Genomic DNA, 16,402 nt, shown 5'->3' with positions numbered 1-16,402 from the left:
GTTCTTTTATTTATTCTCATCTGGATTTAAAATGTGAAGCTGGAGGCGAGCTCCCACAAATAATCTCGGCAGAGTGGCTCTGCTTGTGAGTGTGCGTGATCAAATAAACGGAGAACGGCTTTAGTAAATTAAAGGGGGGGGATAAAGAGGAAATATAATAAATATCTGGTTGGAGTCGGGATGGTTTAATAAAAATGAGAAAAAAGGGAAAAAGCATTCCAGACAAAAATAAAAATAAAAATACTTAAGTAATCTCATTATGCAAATAAGATATCCTGAGGGCAAGGTGGCCCCCCCAAAGAAAACTACAATTCCCAGCGGTTACAGCGTGTGAGAAGCGCTGCTTTCTGGGAGTTGTAGTATCTAGGACCCGTTTGAAATATCGGATCTAAAGACACGCTATTATATAATTTTATAATAAAAGAGAAGGCGAGAGAGGGCCTTTCTGTGTCTTCCTACTCGATCACGGGCCCAAATCCATGAAAAGACGTCCACACAGACTAAAGCGACGCTCCGCCGTCCTGATCGATGACGCCTGATCTGCGGATAGGCAGTCGATGCGTGCGGGCTGGGCTCCGGCAGGCACCGCGTGGTCTGGCTGGCTGGCTGGCTGGCGGCCGGAGCGGAGGGCGCGGGTCCGGCCCCGGTGCCGGCTGAGGGTGCGCTGCCCCTTCCTGTGACCCTCAGGGACCAGAGCTCCGCGGAGGGGCTCGTCTGGCCGTGACCCGCACGTGCCTGTGGGCAAGCGAGGGGTGCACCCCGCAATGGCGCAGCTCCAGGCGCGCTTCTTCACCGACAACCAGCTGTAAGTACGAAGCCGCCCGCCTCGCCCCTTGCGAGAGGGATCCTCTTCCGGGAGGGATCCTCTTCCCGGACTCCTTCGGGGCGACCCGGTGGGTCCCCGTCTTCGCCGCGTTCGCTTTCACACCCCCCGCCGGGCTCCTCGCCGGGCTCCTCGCCGGGCTCCTCGCCGGGCTCCTCGCCGGGCTCCTCGCCGGGCTCCTCGCCGGGCTCCTCGCCGGGCTCCTCGCCGGGCTCCGCGGCGCCTCTGGAGGGTTCCTTCCTCGGGGCCGGCCCCGGTGGCAGCCTCCCCGCCGTTCACACGGGGACTGGAGGCTCAGGAGGAGGCACACCGGCGGCTGCACAGGGAACCGCGTCGTGGCAGGCTGTCTGCTCACGACGCTTGTTTCTGAAAACTCAACTTCATTTTTTTTTTTTTAAAGTAGGTGGTAGACTCTGTTTTCCTAAAACCAGGCTAGAAAAGAGAGCTCTGAAGAGTGGGTTGGTAAGACTTTCTTTCATAAGAGTGTGAAGTCATTCAGTTACAGATTTTTGGATTTATATACATATATTTATATGTGTATATACATACGTGTATATATAAACATTTTTAACAACAGTCCCCGGGTCTATACCATTCATTTGAAACCTAATTATATCCTGCCTTACGGTGTGTTATGGTAGCGTTAGGAGCTGACCTGGTAATTAATTTTGTCAATCCCGTGCAGCAAAATGCCTGACATGTAGGAGACACCCAGAAAATGTTTGTTGAACGAATAAATGCACATTTGTTAAAATGATCTGTGGACATAATCTTGATGTTTCGTTTCTGTTTCGTAGCTATGCCATAGACGATGTTCCCTTCTCAATCCCTGCGGCTTCTGAAGTTGCTGACCTCAGTAACATCATTAATAAGGTGCTGGAAGCTAAACATGGTAGGTAGTATGTTCTGAAAAGTTAGGAGACGGCACAATACCACTAACTCCAATAAATTCCATCACACTTTTATTTCCTTATTTTGGTTTTATTTTATAATCTGCATACATTTTATAATGGTAAAATTTATAAACTACAATATATGCTAATACTTTTTAAAAAATGCTTTAAAATAAAAGTTTCCAGTGAAAAAATATTTTTAGGACTAAGGAGAGAAGGTGGTTGAGATTTAGGAATAAAGATTTTAGTATAAAAGTTGTGATGTAAAGGTAATGAAGACATTGTGACTGTGCTGAAGAGGGCTGAGCTGGGTTGGCAGAGAGCTTGGGCCCCACTTGCTGTACTTCTACAAAATGTAATAACAAACGCCAGTGTTCATACTGTTGTGTGTGTTTTTTTAAACTAAGATTCACAAGAATGGGTAAAACATTTATAAACATGTCAGAATATCAAACGATTTATAAAGATACAAATATTAAACATATGCTGTGTGAATATAAGTTATTAGCCCATAAAATTAACATAAACAATGTGTGCAACAATATTGATTAAATAAGATTGGCCATACATTGATAATTGGAGTTTTATGATAGGTACATGAAGATTTATTATAAAATTTATTCTCCATTTTCGCATATATGAATTTTTCTATAATATGATTTTTAAAAATATCTCATATCTTAAATATAATATATTTTAAAAATATATCATATCTCACACATGAAATAGAAGATGTAAACACTTTATTCTGGAAAAACTCAGAGGCCACACTGGGATAATAGGTACCTGTTTGTTTTGGAGTCTCTCATGTACATCTCTGCTAATACCACTTCAGGTCCTCTGAGTGATGATTTTATTATGTATTTTCTTTAGACTTCCACAAACATGTGGAGTTTGATTTCCTTGTCAAGGGCCAGTTTCTACGAATGCCCTTGCTCAAACATATGGAACTGGAAAACATCTCATCGGTAAGTTCAAATGCTTACTTGCTCTATTTTACTAAAGTTATTGCCAGGTAATGTAGGCAAACTCCATTTAGAATCAGGCTTAATCTAATCTAATATTGCAGTAACCAGTATCCTTTTGATTACTTTTAACTCCTAGAAATTTGAATTTCAGTTTTGTATATACTCAAGTTTTTAATCCTCTATTCTGAGAGTATATTTTGCAAGAAATACAGATAAATGAATACGGAAAGATACCTTCATATCTGTGGGAGAATGGTCAAAAAAGGCAACAATAAATATATATTTAGTTTTCATAAAGGTGTAAAAAATGATTGTGCACCTAGAACAACTTAAAGCTTAGGCCAATGATCGCCAAACTCATTAGTCAACAGAGCGGCAAGCCGCAGTTTGCCAGACACTGCCAAAGGCTATTGTGATTTAAAATGATTTTTTTCCCCTGTAGTTTTCAAACTTACTAATATTGCTTTTATCGTTTAAAACATAATTTGGGGTGGCAAGTTTTAGAACTGTGGTAAAATACTCATAAAATTTATCATTTTAACCATTTTTTGTTTATAATCCAGTGGCCATTAACTACATTCACAATATTATGCAACCATCACCACTATTCATTTCCAAGACTACTTACTTCCTTCTAAGTAGAAGCTCTGTACCCATTTAACAATATGCTTTTGTGATTTTATAATTTAAGTTTCTTATATTTTTTTAAAATATCTTTTTATTGATTTCAGAGAGAGGAATGGAGAAGGAGAGATAGAAACATCAATGATGAGAGAGAATCATGGATTGGCTGCTTCTTGCTCACCTCCCTTTGGGGATTGAGCCCACAACTCAGGAATGTACCCTGACTGGGAATTGAACTGAGCCCTCCTAGTTGATAGGTCAACACTCAACCACTGAGCCACTCGGCCGGACTTCTTACATTCTTTCCCCCCCACTTTTAGCATAAGTTTTCCAAGGTCATTAATATTTCTTTTTTTTTTAATTTATTTAATATATTTTATTGATTTTCCACAAAGAGGAAGGGAGAGGGATAGAGAGCTAGAAACGTTGAGAGAGAAATATCAACCAGCTGCCTCCTGCCCACCTTCTACCTAGGATGTGCCCGCAACCAATGTACATGCCCTTGACCGGAATCGAACCTGGGACCCTTCAGTCCGCAGACCGACACTCTATCCACTGAGCCATACCTTATTTCTTAATGTTACTCATAGCATACTGTTAAGTGAAATAAAGGTTCATCTTTTATATGGCTCCAGATTTTCTGGATTATGAAGGGGACAAACATGGAGATGTCTTAAACTGGGGGGTCTTTTATCCTCGTAAGACTGCACCACCTGATTGACGTCTGCTCTCTCTGTGACTAGGAAGAGGTGGTGGTACTGGAATACGTGGAGAAGTACACTGCCCCTCAGCCAGAGCAATGCTTATTCCATGATGACTGGATCAGCTCCATCAAAGGGACAGAGGAATGGTATTGCCAGATGAATGTTCTTATATCCCTTTTCTTAGGCCACCATCAGCCTTCTTAAGTGCATGATGGGAATATTCTCTGATTCTCTGTCCTTTGTAAAAATAATTTGTGATACACGTATCGGTGACCACAGCAAAGATCTTTACATCCACTCTAGTCAAGAAGAAAGATATCAGTAAGTTATCTGTGTTAAGATGTGGTGATATTTGTATTCTGAATAGGTCAAGTGTTAAGGCATTTATTTGATTTGCTGCTTTTAAGACCAAGGATATTGTTTGTCTTATAGAGGGGACTGGGGGGTGGAATCCTCTTATAAGTTACATATCTCCTGGCCTGCTGTCATGAAGGTGCAGATCATGCTATATTGGGGCTAAAACGGGCAGACGGGAATCAAGAAGTTGTGGCTGGCTTAGAGCAGATCCCCGCTGGCCTTCCCTGTAGAAAACCCCTGAAGAGTGGTGTATAAGGTAGCTTATGTTCAGGGAATTCTCCCTGTAGTTATTACACAAAGTTACGCTTTTACTTTAAGGGGTTTTCTGTGTTGTTTTTTTTTTCTTTTTCTTTCTGTTTAATGGTTTTTTGCAAGGACTGTTAGGCTTTACAAGCTACTTGCTTAGCTTTCCTAATAGTTTTAGTATTTACAACAGTAAAAGTGAAGTCTAGGATTTGTCAGGAGTTCTATTTTTATTTTTAGCAGGTCAGGAAAAGCCAAATGTAATATCTCCTGTTCTGCTCTAGTGTGTTTTGAAATCTCATATTCAAGAAGTATAATTTAAAGTATAATCCTCGAAATTAACTTTGTTGTTACCTTAGAAATATAATTGATTTTATGAGCTAAAAAATGCTGCTTTTTCTATTTTCTCACAGGATCTTGACTGGTTCTTATGATAAGACGTCTCGGATCTGGTCCTTGGGAGGAAAGTCGGTAATGACGATTGTGGGACATACAGAGGCCGTAAAAGATGTGGCCTGGGTGAAAAAAGGTAAGCACTCTGCGGAAACGGAGAGCACTCCTGGATAGGGATTGAAAATAAGCCATTTTCAGTGCTGGGCAGAAAATGCACAGGTTAGGAAATGTCTCATGCCTCCATTATTCTCACTTCTTTAAAAAACATAGTGTTCAAGAAGAAAAGGATTATATAAAAAATTCATACATTAGTAAAGTGAACCCTTACTAAAATTATATCAGACTAGAGGCCCACGACACGAAATTTGTGCACTCGAGTGGGGGAGGGGCAGTAATAGGAGTCCCTCAGCCAGGCCTGCGTCCTCTCTCACCTAGGAACCCTCAGGGAATGTCTGACTGATGGCTTAGGCCCAAACTGTCAATCGGACATCCTTCGTGCTGCTGTGGAGACGTGAGAGGCTCCTGCCACTGCTGCTGCGCTTGCCAGCTGTGCCGGGCTGAGCGGTGCTCCCCCTGAGGGAGTGCACTGACCACCAGGGGGCAGTTTCTACATTGAGCGGGATTGGGCCAAAACCACTCCCAACATCCCCCAAGGGGTCCCAGATTGTGAGAGGGTGCAGGCCAAGCTGAGGGACCCCGCAGGTGTATAATTGGGGCCAGGCAGAGACATGGGAAGTTGACCAAGCAGGGAGGGACCACCGGAGGGCTCCAGGGCATGTCCAACGCCAACTTGCTCAGTCCTGATTGGCTGGACCCCAAGCAATACCAGTCTGAGTGTCTGGTCAGTGCACATCATAGTGAACAGTTGAGCAGCCTTAGCATATCATTAGCATATTACACTTTAATTGATTGAATAGATTACTAGACACTTAGCATATTAGGCTTTTCTTATACAGGATAATACATATTTTCAAGTTAGGACTGTGTGTGTTAAACTCATTTCTCTTAATGTACTTTTTGAAGAATCTTTATACTATAAGTTAACTTCTTTTTCAAAGCTAGACATAAGCCTTTTTTTTTTTTTTTTTTTTTTTATGTTTTCCTCAACAACAACAAATTCAATTCTTTGGTTTCAGAGTATGACCCATTTTACCTTTTTGTGCTTACGTGTTTCTTACTCCTGTGCTCTCCTTTCTTCAGACTACCCGTCTTACCTACTGCTGAGTGCCTCTGTGGACCAGACTGTCCTCCTGTGGGAGTGGAATGCGGAGAGGAACAAGGCGAAAGCCCTGCACTGCTGCAGGGGCCACGCGGGGAGTGTGGACTCCATCGCGGTCGACCGCTCGGGAACTAAGGTAAGCAGCGCCTGTGTCATCGGGACTGCGTGGAGCTCCACTCCGAACTTACGTAAACATTGTCTCCTGTGTATGTTCATTGTGATTGGTGACGAGAGCAGAGAAAAAAAATAATATGATGGGTTATATAACAAACTCATTTTTCTTTCATATATATCTTGTTTCTAGTTTTGCAGTGGCTCCTGGGATAAGATGCTAAAGATCTGGTCTACAGGTAAATCAAATGTTTATTTTACATTGACTTATTAATATTTCAAGAATTTTAGTGGAAGTTCTTTGTAGCCCATGTGTTACCATAAAAATAGACCAGGGTTTTGTAAGATACAAAGGATCAGAGAATAGAGAAAAATTCATATATTTCTATGTGCTTCAAAATGTTTTTCTTCCTCAAAATCCCCTTATTAATTGCATGTCACTGAATTGCTGCACATATCAGCATGTTTGGTGTAATGGGACATAACTGTCCCTTATTCAGGAATCTGGAAATAAACTAAAGTATCTTTTGAATAATTTTTATACACTTTACTATTAGAGGAATTTCCTTAAAGCTGGTTTATTTTAAAAAGCAGACATTTTTAATACAATTTTATCAAACTTCTTACTTTGGAAACAGATTAGAAGGAACAATTAGAGGAGGAGGAGGAGGGAGGATTCTCAGATGCCTGTGCCTTCACAGTAGTAAGAAGACATTGAAAGAAGAAAGCGGGGGAGAAGACTCACAAATACTTAAATTTTTAAAACAGTAGCCTAGACCTATTTATGGCACAGGTAAACAGATCAGAATAACCTGTTACTTCTGAGGTAACTGCTGTTTTATAGCATGATACCCTAAATTCGGTTTACAAGGGAGAGTTGGGGGGATCAGGAAATAAAGCTTAAAGAGTTTTAAGAAATTATGTGTAAGATGGCAAGAAATATATAATCTATTTTAGTAGATATTCCAAAATTGCTTAAAATAAACAGTATTGAGGCAGGAAGTAATTTAGAAATTTTTCCCTTTGAATATATATATTTTTTATAATTCTGGGTAAATGAGATATGTATATTAGTTGTTGCCCTTAGGGCACTTACTATAGAGTTTGGGAAAAACTTCAAAATCCATAAAATAGTTACCAAACAAAAATAACTATCTGTGAAACACTTAAATTCATTGTTAGAAAAGTAAAAGAAGAATAAACATGGCTGGAATGTATGTCCTTTTAACACGTGTTTATCTTGTGGCATTCCCTTCTTGATATAAATGCAGTCTGGTCAACTAACAGTAAGCAATTTTTCTTAGATATGGTAAAGTGATGAATATTCTTAATCATCTTAAAGACATAGTGCGATATCAAACTGGTTAGCTTCTAGGAATTTAATGTATTTTACTTTCTCTGTTTGGAAGATAGGTAACCCAGGTATTGTTTTTATGTATAATTTTCTATTAACAGAAATAAGTAGGAATATCTATTCTAGCCAAATGAGATAATGTGGAGAAAATATGTACCCAGAATATAAGAATTCTTTGAGACTGTTTGCAATTAATGTTTACCATAATTTTAAAAGTATCAAATCTAATTCTCTATGACACAGTCCCTACAGATGAAGAAGATGAAATGGAGGAATCCACAAATCGACCAAGAAAGAAACAGAAAACAGAGCAATTAGGACTAACAAGAGTAAGTATTTGTGAGAATTGCTATCCTTGGCTTAGGTCTTTATTGACAAATTGATGTTTCTATCTCACTCTTCCTTCCTCTCTCAAATCAATAAAAATATTTTTTTAAATAATAAAGAACTGTAAATGCCTTGCCAATTTGGATAGTGTGCCAGATGTAATTTATTAATGTATTTCCTTTTTTTTTTTTTTTTAATATATATTTTATTGATTTTTTTACACAGAGGAAGGGAAAGAAAGAGGGACAGAGAGCTAGAAACATCGACCAGCTGCCTCCTGCACACTCCCCACCAGGGTTGTGCCCGCAACCAATGTACATGCCCTTCACCAGAATCGAACCTGGGGCCTTTCAGTCCGCAGACCGACGCTCTATCCACTGAGCCAAACCGGTTTCAGCGATGCATTTCCTTGATGTTGCAACATCTAAAGAATATGTCTGAGAAGAGAATTTGTTGAATTATAAAAATCCTTTACACAGAGGTAGTTTTTTGGTTTTTGTTTGTTTTTTAATCCTCACCCAAGCATGTTTTTCCATTGATTTTCAGAGGGCGTGAAAGAGAGAGACAGAGACAGAGACGGAGAGAGAAACATCAATGTGAGAGATCGATTGGTTGCCTCCTGCACATGCCCGACCAGGGCCAAAGATTGAGCCTGCAACCAAGATACATGCCCTTGACCCGAATTGAACCTGGGACCCTTCAGTCCAAGGCACTAGCTCTAGCCACTGAGGGTGAAGGTGGTCTTTTTTTTTTTTTTTTTTCTTAATTATCTTTCTTTAATTGAAGTTTCACATACATATAGTTAAGTATATAACTCAATGAATTTTTACAATACCCAAGTAATCCTTATCCAAATCAAAACATTGAGAATTTACTAATACCCTGAAGACTCCCTCTAACCTCCCTCAAAATAAGTACGTAGTCCCTAAGCACATGTGTCAAACACAAGGCCCGCGGGCCAAATCCAGCCCGCCAGGCCTTGCAATGTGGCCCGCACCGCGCTGTCATCACTGCACTCCGCTGGCAGTTTATGACATTGTCAGTTTATGACTGTTCAGTAAACCATTCGGCCCGCGATTTAGGCTGGATTTTAGATTTTGGCCCCTTCTCTGATTGAGTTCGACACCCCTACCCTAAAGGTAATCATTGTTGTGACTTATGCCACCTTAGATTAGTTTCATCTGTCTTTTATTTTTTAGACGCCCATCGTGACCCTGTCTGGTCATAAAGAAGCAATTTCCTCGGTTCTGTGGTCAGATGCTGAAGAAATCTGCAGTGCATCCTGGGACCACACAATTAGAATATGGGATGTTGAGTCTGGCAGTCTTAAGTCAACCTTGGTAAGATATACAATTTTAGTGGTTCTCCAATTAACTTTGAGCTTTTAAGTGGATAAGCTTCTCAAGATGCTTAATTTTAACCCAAGCTGGTTAAATGTCCTTCCCTTTTTCTTTCCAGACAGGAAATAAAGTATTTAACTGTATCTCCTACTCTTCACTTGGTAAACGTTTAGCATCTGGAAGCACTGATAGGCATGTCAGACTGTGGGATCCCCGGGCTAACGGTGAGTCCTGGGAACCTCTGGAGGGAAGATGTATAAACAACACCCACTTCTCTTTCCCTCCGAGATGTGTATAAAAAGCTAACTTTCTACATACTACTTTTTAGATTTGTTCTGCCTACTTCTATTCAGTCATTGTTCACTTTTTTGCGTTGTTCAGATGGTTCTTTGGTGTCGCTGTCCCTAACCTCTCACACCGGCTGGGTCACGGCAGTGAAGTGGTCTCCTATCTATGAGCATCAGCTGATTTCAGGTTCTTTAGATAACATTGTCAAGCTGTGGGATATAAGGAGGTAAGTCCTATTTATGGTCCACAAAAGAAATATATCAACTGCCTATTGTATACAGAGAAAACAAAGTGGATACTGAAATGATAAATATTGATATCAAAAAGAAGGACCAGAATCAAAGGCATTTTCTTTTGTTAGCATTTTTTTTTTTGCAATCTGAAAGGATTTGTGATAGTTGTGGGGGGTTTTCAGACAAAAAATTCCACAAGTTTATAAAATCCATCTTTCTGGCCTTGTTATGTATGTAAGACAAGAAAAGACAGAGGTCAGGAAAACTATCCTGAACTTTATTATCTATATAATAAAAACCCGGTGATCATAATGCCATAACAACCAGAGATCGGTCACCAGGGGGGACTTGACGCTGGGTCCCGCAGCACACAAGGTCTGTGTGTCTCACGATTTTGCGTGCTGGGCCTCTGGTCATTATAGAAGAAGGAGGCCAATGGTCTCTCGATAAACAGAACTATGATCAAGTTATAAACTATGTGTTAATAAAAATGCATGCTTGTTAATTTACCTTAAATCTGCTTTTCTGACATCCTTATACTACATTATGATACGTGATTTATTAATATCTAGAAGGTATATACATTTTAATTGGCTACTTTATGTAGTTTCTGATACTGCTAGTTACCAAATAGTTTCTGATACTAATAGTCAAATGCTCTGAAGAAAATCAAGCACAGTAAAGGGGACACTTCTTTGGGGGAGGCCTCTCTTTGAAAGTAGTATTCTATTTTAATAATGATTTGAACAATGTGAAGGTATAAGGCACGCACAGACCATGGCAGAGGAAAAAGCAGATGAGGTGGGGAAAGTCATTGCATATTGACAAAATAGCAAGGGAGTCAGTGATGATAAAGGAGTAAGCAAGGAGGAGAGAGTGGCTGCACATGAGGCAGGTGGTGGTGATATTGAGCAGTGTCTTGTGGGCCACAGAAAGGAATTTAGATTTCATTCTAAGCATGAGGAGGAAGAAGGCTTTGGAAATTTTTGAGCAGGAGAGCAGAATGAAAGCAGAGAGGTAATATTATAATTCAAGAGTCAGAATAGTGATTTGGACTATGGGGGTAGTATTAAAGTGGTTGGATTTTAAGTATATTTTGAAGATAGCTCTTTGGGGTTATTTTTTGTTTGTTTTTAAAAATATGTTTTTATTTCAGAGAGGAAGGGAGAGAGAGAGAGATAGAAACATCAATGATGAGAGAAAATCATTGATCAGCTGCTTCCTGCTGAGAAAGGAGCTCGCAACCCAGGCATGTGCCCTTGACTGGAATCGAACTTGGGACCCTTCAGTCCATAGTCCGAGGCTCTATCCACTGAGCCATACTGGCTAGGGCAAGATAGCTCTTTGGCAAGATTGGCCCAGAAACTGAAAGCAGAAATAGGAGTCTAGGATAATGCCTGTATTTTCTACTGAGCCACTGGGTAATTATTGGTGCCATTTGCTACAATGGGAAAGAGTAGAAAAAAGAGTTTATAGGGGGAAATTAAGAGTTTCTTGGTTGTTTTAAATGTGTAGTGCCCAGAGACATCCAGCTGTCACCCAGGGGGTATACATACCAAACTCGGGGGAGAAATTTGGCTAAAATATAAATTTGGGAGTTATCAGCATATAGATGAGTAAATCAACGGTATGTAAAGCCATGATCCGGGAGTAAAAGTAAAGTAGTCAAGGAAGTGTGAAGATGGGCCTAATTATAAATTTTTATAAGTAAATAGCATTCTTCTTGAATATATTTGTTTGTAGTAAATCTCGGTCACTTGCTAATGATGTAAGAAAACATCATTAGCCCATTAGGGAGAGGTGGTCAAGTAAATAACCCAGAATGTTAATTCTGTTTCCAGAGGCAAGGATGGTCAATGTTAAAGTTTCCGGGAAAGTTTAGCTGATCATATATGATTGTTTTAGTATCATGACATGCACATAACATGCCAACATTTTCATCTTTCAGTTGTAAAGCTCCTCTCTACGATTTGGCTGCTCATGAGGACAAAGTTCTAAGTGTGGACTGGACAGTCATAGGGGTAAGATGTCCGTTATTTGGTAGAGGAAAATATATCATTAACATAAATCTTGCTGTTTGTTGTATTTCATATATCTGATATTTACAATTCTCTATTCTAAGTTTCCATTAATATTATTCATAAAATCTCAGACTCCAAAGAAGGAACAGATTTGTTCATCAATATTAGGAATAGAATATATGAAGCAGTTCTGTTTTTATGAGTATTTTAATGACGTTTCAAATCCATAAATTTGCTACTTTAATTGGATCAAAATATTTTCCATTTGGAAAAATCTTACATAATGAATCTAGATTATAAAATGTGTTTAAAGAATTATAGCTTAACTATTTTTATGTATATACATTAGCTCTATTGCCTAAGAATTCTTTTCAAATACAGGTCCTAGGTCTACTTGTATAATTTGTAATATCTATTACCGGCAAACAATTAATGTGCTGTCCTTTAAAAACTTAATTTTCTTAAATGGACAAAACTATATTACCCTTCAAACTTTTTATTACATTTCTTAGCAAATCCTTCATAGAAATTTACACCTTAACCAAATTCAAATGATCACTCTTAAAGCTTTAATATACTGTATTATAATGAAAACTGATGTAACCAGTCCATCCTATATAATAAAGAGGTAATATGCAAATTAGCCCTCACAAGATGGCTGCCTACTACCAAGCCAGCAGAGGGGTTGTGAGGGATGACCAAATGACTGAACAAGCAAGCTGCGTGGGGTGACCAGGCCAGTGGGGGGGTGGGCAGTGAGGGCGATCAGGGCGTTAGAGGGGAGACCAGTTAGGTGCGACCAGGCAGGATAGTGATTAGGATCCAGTGGTCCAGGATTGTGAGAGGGATGTCTGACCAGCAGTCGGGCCTCTATTTAAGTATAAGCTCACAATGTAAGTTAACCGCTCATCCATAATTTCTCTGTAATCTGAATCACCAGTATTTACTTAGGTTTACTATCATGTGAAATAACTGTCTTTACTTCTGTTTTTTTCTCTCCTTTTATGCAGTTACTTCTCAGTGGAGGAGCAGACAATAAGCTGTATTCCTACCAATATTCACCTACCTGTTCCCATGTGGGGGCTTGAAAATGGTGATAAACTTGACTACAGAGATTCTGTAAATGTAATTGATAGAGAATCCTCATGATGTACATCAGTGCACATCACCCTTGATAATAGTTATTACTGTCTTTTTCTTTGTTTTGTATTTATTGCATAACAGTGTGCATTTATATAATATAAAATGTGGCTTGCATTCTCTACCTTATGTAAACTCTTGAAATAAAACTGAGTTTATTATTTCTTTTGAAATGCTATAAAAGCATATATTAAAAATACAGTACTTGTCCAGTGGTGGTGGTTTTTTAATTTCTGATAGAGAAACTGAACTTTTTAAAGTTGTTTTAAAAAGCATCTAAAAAATAAAATTTAATACAGAAAAACGTAGAAATGCAATTTGCTTTTGTTAAAATAAGTCATGTCTAATAAGACTTTGAAGGTATTCAGAACATTAAAACATGTAGATGTTACCAATTTATTAAGAATTTGTTGAAATACTCTAAGTGAAGTACTTCATATTAAAGATATGTCCCCATCCTTTAGAAACTGCATACAGATTTCATGATAACAAGGAATCCTTCTACCATACTTATTCTTGTGTATAGATAAGAACAGATTCTATAGACCAAACCTTTCAGTCAGTATTAGATACAAACTTTCTACAAATGTTATAGAACTGGTCTAAATTCATATGTGATATACCAAATATTTAAAGTAAATGCCCTCTTCCGTCTCTAATGGATTGGCATTTCTCAAGCAGAGCACTTCAACTTCTGAGTAATCAGTTTGATCTTATCATTAGACTCTAATTTAAATCCTCACCCAAAGAGATGTGTTTTTTTTGTTTTTTTTTAATCCTCACCCAAAGATGTTTTTTCATTGATTCGGGGGGGGAGGTAGGGGGCGGGGGGGACGACAGAAACATCAATGTGAAAGAGAAACATCAATCAAATGCCTCCCGTATGTGCCCTGACCTGGGATCAGACCCACGACCCTTCAGTGCACAGGATAATGCTCTAACCTCAGCATTATCACCAGCCGGGGAACAATATCTTTTTTAAAAAATCTTGTTTTAAATTTTAAATTAGAGTTGCCATACAATATATATTTTAGGTGTATAATTCTGTGATTTAGAGATATAACTTACCAAGTAATCACACCAATAAATCTACCGTGTTTCCCCGAAAATAAGACCTAGCGCTTGGAAAGATAAGACATCCCCTGAAAATAAGACCTAGCGCAACTTTGGGAGAAAACAATATAAGACACTGTCTTCTTTTCGGGGAAACGGTAGTTACCCATCTGGCTGTAGTTGAGAGCCAAATTAACAGTGAGTGGATTAACAAGTTATGTGCCAAGTCAATCACTGGTGACTGACTATATCCATGGTCGGCAAACGGGCTCTCGAGCTATATGCGGCTCTTTGGCCCCTTGAGGGTGGCTTTTCCACAAAACACCACGGCCTGGGCGAGTATTTTGAAGAAGTGGCATTAGAAGAAGTTTGAGTTTAAAAAATTTGGCTCTCAAAAGAAATTTCAGTCGTTGTACTGTTGATATTTGTTGACTAATGAGTTAGCCGGCCACTGGTATACTTTCCATCCAGAAGACAAAATAGGCTGGGTGCTTTTCATGTTAAACCAGGTATAAGTTCTCTTGTGTGTAGCTGTCCAGGGCTAGGGCAGTGGTTTTCCACACTCAGGGACCCCGGCACGCACCCTCTACCCTGTAATATGGACCAAGAGCTAGCGCTCCAGTTAGTCATTTTTCTCTCTCATTTAGTGACTATGAGATTCATACACAAAGACTGTTTCTCATTTAGTGAAGATCTGTAAATTTTATGTGTAGTTTCTGAAAATATTTTAATTTTCAAAGAACTGGTATAAATTTATATTTCTGTTCTGGGTGGTCTCTGAATGAGCCTTTCAGGCAGAGTTATTAAAAATATTTTGTCCTGCCCTTACCGGTATGGTTCAGTGGATAGAGCATCGACCTGTGGACTGAAAGATCCCAGGTTCGATTCCCTTCAAGGCTGTGTACCTTGGTTTTGGGTACATCCCCAATAAGAGGTGTGCAGGAGGTAGCTGATAGATGTTTCTATCTCTCCTTTGCTCTAAGAAAATCAATAAAATATATTTAAAATATATATATATTTTGCTCTAACCGGTTGGACTCTAGGTAGAGCAGCAGCCTGCAGACTGAAGGATTCAGGGTTTGATTCCCATCAAGGGCACACACCAGGATTGTGGGCTCCTTCCCCAGTAGGGGGCGTGCAAGAGGCAGCCAATCTGATTCTCATTGATGTCTCTATCGGATAGTCTCCCTCTCTGAAAAAAAAAAATGTTTTTTTAAAAATTCCTAAGCTGAAGACATCTTAATATTTCCAATCCAAATTAATTCTATAGTATAAATATCCTACGCTTTTTTCTGTTCTAAAACTACTTTTATTTCAGGTTTTTAAGGTAAGTACTTTGTAATAACATTCTACAATATCACCGCATCTTACCTCTTCCATGATAGTACAGATTGAATTATCACTTCAAACGTAAGCTTTTCCCACTTACTAGCCTATACATCATAGTTGTCAATAATTCACATTTTGTAATGTTTTAGAACAGCTGCTAATGTTTTTGAGTCACTTTAAAAAGCACTTTGACTTCATTTTCCATCTGTAATGTAAATCTTTTGCCTTATTTCCATTCTCCTCCTTGAGGTTTTTAGGCTCAAATGTTACTTTTTGCTCTTGAAGACATTTATGACAACGAATATGTGCCTTCGAGATCAGCTATTAACAGCTGTTACTGAATCCCCTTTCAGTCTTCGGAATCACATACAGCACGGGGACATTTCCCGGTGCTCAAAGCCCCAGGACTCAGGGTGAGCCAGGCTCAGCCAGAGCCTCGCTGCGGGGAGTGGGGGGCCGGTGTCCGGCAGGTGCGGGGGGGGGGGGGGTAGAGGGGTCAGGGAGGATGAAAAGGGGGGCGGGGGGATGAAGAGGGGAGCGGGGTGTCCGGCAGGTGCGGGGGGGGGGGGTAGAGGAGTCAGGGAGGATGAAAAGGGGAGCGGGGGGAGGGAAGAGGGGTCAGGGAGGATGAAAAGGGGGGCGGGGGAGGGAAGAGGGGTCAGGGAGGATGAAAAGGGGAGCGGGGGGAGGGAAGAGGGGTCAGGGAGGATGAAAAGGGGGGCGGGGGGTAGAGGGGTCAGGGAGGATGAAAAGGGGGGCGGGGGAGGGAAGAGGGGTCAGGGAGGATGAAAAGGGGGGCGGGGGAGGGAAGAGGGGTCAGGGAGGATGAAAAGGGGGGCGGGGGAGGGAAGAGGGGTCAGGGAGGATGAAAAGGGGGGCGGGGGGGGGTAGAGGGGTCAGGGAGGATGAAAAGGGGGGCGGGGGGATGAAGAGGGGAGCGCGGGGGGGGGGTAGAGGGGTCAGGGAGGATGAAAAGGGGGGC

At 40.3% G+C, this 16,402-nt stretch overlaps 1 protein-coding gene across 1 annotated transcript; it reads left to right on the top strand.

Annotated features, from left to right (window-relative positions):
• The first annotated feature begins 381 nt into the window (after positions 1–381).
• Positions 382–13,250, top strand: WDR12 (WD repeat domain 12). The gene is made up of 13 exons (XM_084892539.1): positions 382–805; positions 1,621–1,715; positions 2,590–2,684; positions 4,052–4,158; positions 5,026–5,141; positions 6,206–6,360; positions 6,529–6,574; positions 7,933–8,018; positions 9,216–9,356; positions 9,475–9,580; positions 9,738–9,870; positions 11,826–11,898; positions 12,909–13,250. Exons 1-13 carry the CDS (start codon positions 765–767, stop codon positions 12,984–12,986), a joined length of 1,272 nt encoding a protein of 423 aa, XP_084748665.1. The 5' UTR covers positions 382–764; the 3' UTR covers positions 12,987–13,250.
• Positions 13,251–16,402: the final 3,152 nt, after the last annotated feature.

The sequence above is a fragment of the Pipistrellus hanaki genome, assembly GCF_964339955.1.
Source record: "Pipistrellus hanaki genome assembly, chromosome: 8".
Classification (NCBI taxonomy): domain Eukaryota; kingdom Metazoa; phylum Chordata; class Mammalia; order Chiroptera; family Vespertilionidae; genus Pipistrellus; species Pipistrellus hanaki.
Note: the sequence above shows the minus strand (reverse complement) of the source record. Positions and strands in the feature narration are given on the sequence as shown.